General features: G+C 37.7%; 1 protein-coding gene across 1 annotated transcript; it reads right to left on the bottom strand.

Annotated features, from left to right (window-relative positions):
• Positions 1 to 1254: 1254 nt before the first annotated feature.
• Positions 1255 to 6960, bottom strand: tmem254 (transmembrane protein 254). Its single transcript, NM_001303699.1, is given in 4 exon segments — positions 1255 to 1918; positions 2723 to 2782; positions 3304 to 3407; positions 6845 to 6960. Coding segments are annotated over 4 exon segments (375 nt in total). The 5' UTR covers positions 6932 to 6960; the 3' UTR covers positions 1255 to 1794.
• Between the last annotated feature and the right edge of the window lie 209 nt (positions 6961 to 7169).

The raw sequence follows: 7169 nt of genomic DNA, 5'->3' as shown, positions 1-7169 counted from the left end.
CCCTTTAAGGGTCGAAACTTAGGAAGAAACCTAGAGAGGAACAAGGCTCTGAAGGGTGGCCAGTCCTCTTCTGACAGTCCAGAGTCTATAAAACATAATGCATGATCTATAAAAAGTAAAATGCATGATCAGATGGAATCAGAAAATAATGCAGCATTCACTTCCTACTGTACAAATAATTACTGAGGACATTATAGCCAGTTGTTTTTCAGATTCATTTTCTACTTTTTACAAAAACAAAATATCTCAGTTTGGGTTAAATCTCTTTAATGCTCTAGAATGCAGATAGCTACAAAATTCTCAGCGCTTAATTAAATCAAACCGACATTGCAGTATTTACACATTAGCCCCTTTTCCCATGACCAAATTAACTTTTCTCCCTAGAGCTGGGATTCATTAAAACACACCATAGGATATACTTATTCTCAAAAGGAAAAGCATACCTAGGGATATCACCTGGTAGCACCGGTAGGCTTTTATCCACTACTTAAGACCCATCTATGAGTTCATCTTACCATGGGTGAAGATTTACAGCCGAAATACTGCAATACTGGGTTTCACCGAATCAAACATATAATGAAAACACCCGTAGAAGGACATTTCTGAGTGTAGGTTCTGTGCTTCTCAAAGCAATCAATTGGATAAAATCTGACAGATCCTTAATTAACCTGCTGTACCACATCCTGAGATTCTGTGATGCAGAGCGACTGGCAGCTCCATTTATCACTCCAACGGCATCCTGAGTTACTGTGTAAATCAATCAATAGGCAGTATTTGTTCTCCACTATGACCTTGTCACAAGGAAATATAGTGTAGGAGTTATTAAAACAAAGCTATTATATGAAATATATATGTATTTCACTTTGTATGGAGTGTGCCAATTTGTCCAAGTTTATAGGGGATGCAATGTAAACTCATTCATCTTTTCTTACTAATCTGAGCTCAGAATGGTTCTCGGCAGTGGCCATATATTATCACCATGATCACTGGGTTGGATACATGTCAACACATCTGGGGTTAGGTTAACAAGAGTTGGAGAAACTGTACCAACATATCGGGGACCAGGCTTGCTCCGCTATCTCTGTTAAACCTTGGCCATGACGGTTCAGTTATCTACACACTTTTACAAGGTAGTTCAAGAAATTCTGTGTGACTGCTGGCCGTTATGTTCTGTCCTCAACACAGCTGTCCATATAAACAACAAGTAGAACATTTGATCGACAGTGGTGGGGGAAAGAGCACACAAGTTAGATTAATTTATTAATCACTCTTTATTGTAAAAAAATGTACAACTTTGCTCTTCGTCTGTCATTTTATCCCTAATCTATATTAATAGATTAGATTTGTGGATAAATTCCAAACATGTTAATGCTTAAAGGCAAAAGGATTATCTAATCTAATGTAGTGAAAGGAAATGTAAACAGTAATTCAAATGGGTGATCAAAATAAAAAATCCCATTGCCATAACATTGTTCTCCAACTTGTAAAAAACATTATTTCCTAAAAAAATGCCCTGGATAAAAATAAATGGTAAGGAATGTTGCGTGGGAGGCGTAGGCATTACACTAGCTACGGTTTGAGAAGAATGTCCTTCTTAGGATCAACAATTTGTTTTTAATTATTTTACCTACAGCCCTCTTTAAATGCTGGAAACATTCTGGAATCACAAAAACCCATCTTTTTCTTCAACTGATAAGAGTTTTGGGGTCAAAGTTCACAGCATGCAGCTGGCACACAATTCTTTTCCTAGGATACGGTGGTGTGGTGTTCTGCCGCTGGTTCATTCTAACGGCATCAGTGTTGTTTGGGCCTGTGATCGCGCTTGTATTTCAGAAGCAGGCCAAGAGAGGCAAAGCCAAACAACACCGTCTGGATGAACCAAAGGCAACGTGCCATTGTGCTGTCAACCCCTTTGTCACTGTGAAGATGAAAATACACACATACACGCACACACACACACAGCCTTTAAGGTATTAAGTATTGCGTCCAAATTGGCCAGTATAAAGAGAACAGACAAACATGTGTCCACTAAATTCTTTATATATCTACAGTAGGCAGATGCAGTTATAAAATGACTCACAATATTAATCACGATATAACTAATATATCATCATATCCCAATTCAGCCGTGTCTGTGTGACTCCCACTCATTTTATTATCTTTGACCTTTGTTCTGGCTCAGTCAACATATACGCTGAAAGGTCCAGTGCAGTCAACATTTAGAAGTTTTCAAACCAACATTTTAAAAGTGTGATTTTTTTTTCTCAGTGTTATTACTTTATATTGCTGGTTAAAAAAATTCAACATGGCCTTGATCAGTTAAACAATTTGGTTTTATAGTTCCACAACAGAGAGTGCCTCGGTCTTTTTAAAGCTCATAGGCCTAGAATTTCAGTTTCATTTCTCTCTTCCAATGCCTTCGTCAAGTTTGCATTGGTGGCAGTTGATGCTTTCCACAACACTGTTTCAGTCTTCTGGACTATTAACAAATCCAGGTCCAAAATTCTCTGACAGTAAAAGATTTTCCCTCCATTTGCCCCATTTTAATTGAAATCTATTACAATAAAGTGCTTAATTACCAGCCAAAAATGATTTGATACTGACATAAAAAGATCTGCATTCAGCCTTTAAAGTGGGTGTGATAGTGTGTCCCGTTTACAGGCCTAATAGAACACAGAACAACAGTACCCCCTAGAGGAGAAATGGCTTATGGACATTTTACCTGCAGACCTTCATGGCAACAAGGGCTTCACCCACATGGACGACCCAGGCTGCCCACCATCTGAAACACGAAGCAACCCTGATCATTCAGATGCTTCTAGTCTATGTCTCAAAGCCTTATTAAAACAGTCTTACAGTATATTTGGCAAGTTAACACTTCATTTCCTTGTCTCCTCTACAGCAGTACGTTCTCACAGAAACAAGAGATGCCAAAAAACTAAACATATTGGTATTGACTGGATATAAAGTATGAGTGTTTCATGTACAAGAGGGAAAGTGTCACTTTTAAAAAATGCTATGATTGGAGTGAGAAATGGTAAAGGGAGAGGGACAGGGTTGTCTAAGCAGACTTAATAAGACGCTAAGAACTAACAGCAATATTTTTACCTTGTTGATGTTATTGATAAATCTAAATTGATTGGTTATTGCAGGGTTAATCTTACAACTGTAGCATGTACTGCATGTGCTGTACATTCCTAACCCTAACCCTCTTCAACATAATGACTTGTTTGACCAACCTTTCGCTCCATGAAAATGACCTTAATGACCAGATCTTGTTCTTATCAAGGAACTCTAACTTACCCTTTGTACATGAGAGCATGGTGATTGTCCACCAGGTATTTGGACAGGGTACCAAGGGGACCCAGGTTGTCATAGGGGACATGCTGTGGCCAGAAGACTGTCCACTGAAACACAGAACAGAGACCCTGTTAGATACGACACAGAAAACACCACTGTCTTACGCCATATAGTGCAACTGATGCTTCTGCTTACATAATGACTCAATCTAACAAGACACAATAAGAAAACATGGTTGATTCCTGCATTAGACATTCATCTACATATAAGGCCACATTTTAGAGTGGCCTTTTATTGTGGCCAGCCTGAGGCACACCTGTGCAATAATCATGCTGTCTAATCAGCTTCCTGATATGCCACACCTGTGAGGTGGATGGATTATCTCTGCAAAGGAGAAGTGCTCACTAACACAGATTTTGACATATTTGTGAACTATATTTGAGAGAAATAGGCCTTTTGTGTACATAGACAAAGTCTTAGATCCTTGAGTTCAGCTCATGATAAATGGGTTGCGTTTATAATTTTGTTCAGTGTACTGAACAAGGAAGTCTTGCACAGCATGTGTTCCAATAAAGGAAGTCTTGCACAGCATGTGTTCCAATAAAAAAAAGCCTACCAAAAAGCCCCATTCTCAGGCCATTTAGCCAGCAGTGTCCCATACTGACTTTTTTTTGTGCAGGATTTAGCAAATGTAAACACGGCACAAGCAGTCAATTTTGGCAGCAATCTATAAGACAGCATATTGAACATAAGAAAAACACAGACGTACAGAGATTAACTGTATTTTTTCATGGCCATTACCAACACTAGAGATGGGCTATAAATATCAGTAATGGCCGTAGGTAGTCTGAAGTATGCTAGGGTTATTTCTCTTTGTAAAAGAAGACTATTGGAAACATAAGCATGAAACGAACAGGCAGTTGGCAGCCTAACAAAAGAAAAAACAAGAGGCAGTCTGAACAACAATATAATGTCATTTAAACTGATGTTAAGTCACTTCATGAGTATTCTGATAGTTGATAAATTCTACTCGCCTTGCAAAAGATACTGGGCCACAGAAATGAGAAACCACAGATGTCGCTGTTATATGAGCATCTGAATATTTAGCCAAGGAAACAATCTGGACCCTCAAATCAGTTGGGTTGCAGGGTCCTGAGCCCTATTTTCCATGCCTGCCTCTACTATCTCAGGTCCAATCACCTGCCTCTCTCTGTAAACCCACAAGATTGGAAAGCTACTCCTATCATTCCATTTCTACTCATTTAAATCTTGCCCTGCCTGTGTGTGTAGTTTTTCAATGCAACAACCACTTAACCCACCATTTTCATTTTCATAGTGTTTCCTTTTTTATTTCAGGCTTAAGAGTTGACCATGGACAACTTTCACCATCACTCAAAAGGTCCTAAACAACATCATATCTTACTGAAAAAGCTAAATTGTGGTGCTCTTTTTATTAAAAAAACCATCAGGTCACAACTAAACCTACACTTCCACTGGTCATAATTTGTTTCAGTTCACCACAGCCAATTATTAAAATGACTTACAAAAGACCCTTAAGTTAGACACTTCCATCCCACATCACTCCTTCAAAAAGAAATGAAAAATGCAGCTAATAAAGTTGATCAGTGCACCTGCTGAACCCATCAAACATGTATATCTTTCTCACAGTAATTTTATGTTGATTGTATTTTCCCTTGTTTTTAGGGTTCATTTGTATACTTTTTTACGATGTTCTATGCGTTGTCATCTTGCGATTTAATGACTTTGAATATAATAGTTCAACAAAAAAACATGATTTAGAAATTGAAATAGGCTACTTGTAATTTCCACAGTATAACATTCAACTTCTCATCCTGTGTACCTCTAACATGTTGCAACATGCTTTTAAAAAAAGCTGTTCGGCTTGTGCAGAGGCTCTTGTGAACAAACCGTCAAATTTTTTGTTAATCATTATTAGGATATAGCCAACCTCAATGTACTTCTCTACCCAAGAGTTGACAGTACTAGCAAGCAGTTGTCAATGGTGTCTCCTTGTCTGCACACATATCCTTCTGGTGAATAAGAATGTATGACCACTGAATTGCATTTTTCTGTGAAAAAAACCAAACACAAGATGTGGAGAGTAAATTAACCCTAATCCGGAAAAAATTCACCTTTTTCCTTTCCTTTCCAAAAAATTTGAAAAGGAAAGTTTTGTGTGAGGAAAAGAAGCGTTCAATTTGCAGTGGTCTCTTAATTTAAACCTTTCTGTTCCTCACGCAAAACCTTCCTTTTCGACTTTTTTGGAAAGTCAATAAAAAGGTGCAGTGGTATCTTAATTTTTTCCGGAGTTGTAGCTCTAAGTTGCTAATTGCCATAGACCATCCCTTTCATTTTTACTAGCTACCATTAGCAAGCCTCTACATGTGAATGGCTTACAATCACAGTCGGGTGCACCCCTTTAACTGGACACAGACATTTTGAAGATACATTCATGACTGAATCACAAACGGCGATAGTATATGCAATTGCAGTTTACTTAAACATTCTCTTGCTAAGCTTTAAAATGACCTAAGTAGCAATTTCGATAGGAAGACATTCATACTGTATGTGGAGGTTTGCTAACAGTAGCTGACTATTCACATGTTCCAAAAGACGAACTTTGAACCAGATACTGCGTTATCTAGTTACCTGTGGAGGGCTATCTATGGCTGATAAATAGAACTAGTAAGGGAAATCTCAATAGGGTAATTTCATGGAAAGGTGAAACTGAGAATCAACAAATAAAATTAGTATTTACCAAATAAAATAATATTTATCCTTCAAAGTTCAGGCTATTTGAAGGCCCATACTTGATTTTGGCATTTTCCACAAAAGACTGGTATACGCACAGACTCTTTTGGATTTTTCTTTTTGCAAATCTCTAAATATGTCATAAAATGCTGAGAATCTCATTCTGTCTCTGAACTGCATTTTTTTTAATCCACTGTCCCATGAATAGCCTAAATATTTGCATGCCATTGTTGCTGTAACAGCGAGAATCATATAAACAAGTCATTAAGCAGATGCTTTAATCCAGAGTGATTTACAATAGTGATGGCATACATTTTCATACAGGGAATCCTGGCGTCACAGGGATACCAAGTGAGCTACACAAGATTAGCATGGATTTATGGCACAGTGGAAGAAAATATAAATAAAAGCAGGGCAAAAACACATTGAAATATATGTGGGTTTGAGAGTTATGAAGAACTTTTCTAACAAGTTTAGATAGTTCCTTATGCATTCCAGGGGGCATGCTAATCTTGACTTTTTTGTTCTAGAATGAGCTCTGTAACAAAATAAAAAATACTGGGGATAGTACCAAAATATTGATCACAAGGCAATATTAAAAAATGTGTGAACTTCAAAAAGTTGAACATAAAATAATGATCCACCCGGATCCCATTTGAGGTGACACCATAGCTACGTTTACGACGCGGTGGCACAATGGGCACTCAAAATTTATTATATTTGCGATGGTATTACTTTAAAAAATCAACAGCGTTTTGTATCATAGACTTACTGTGAAGTATCCCATCGAAAGCGTCACTGTAATTATCCAAAAAAGACTCGCCCTTCTGAAATAATCGCCACCGTCGCTTTTGGCCATTGTAGCGATTGTAACTCTCAATGTGTTCCTCTCAAATCAGTACGTGCAGCTAATATTGTAATGTGTGTACCGTGCTAGACTGGTGTCTGAATAGGGTTCAAGGCTATATCATTCAAGGTTCAACTCTGGTGTAAGATCATTGATGTGCTGTTATGAGATATATAGGAATAGCCTTGACTGAAATAAACTGAATATTTTAGAAGTGCATGTCTGAGGTGAATTTCTTTTTATTGTAATA

This window comes from Esox lucius, chromosome 6, assembly GCF_011004845.1.
Source record: "Esox lucius isolate fEsoLuc1 chromosome 6, fEsoLuc1.pri, whole genome shotgun sequence".
NCBI lineage: Eukaryota > Metazoa > Chordata > Actinopteri > Esociformes > Esocidae > Esox > Esox lucius.
This window is presented reverse-complemented; position numbering and strand designations above follow the sequence as displayed.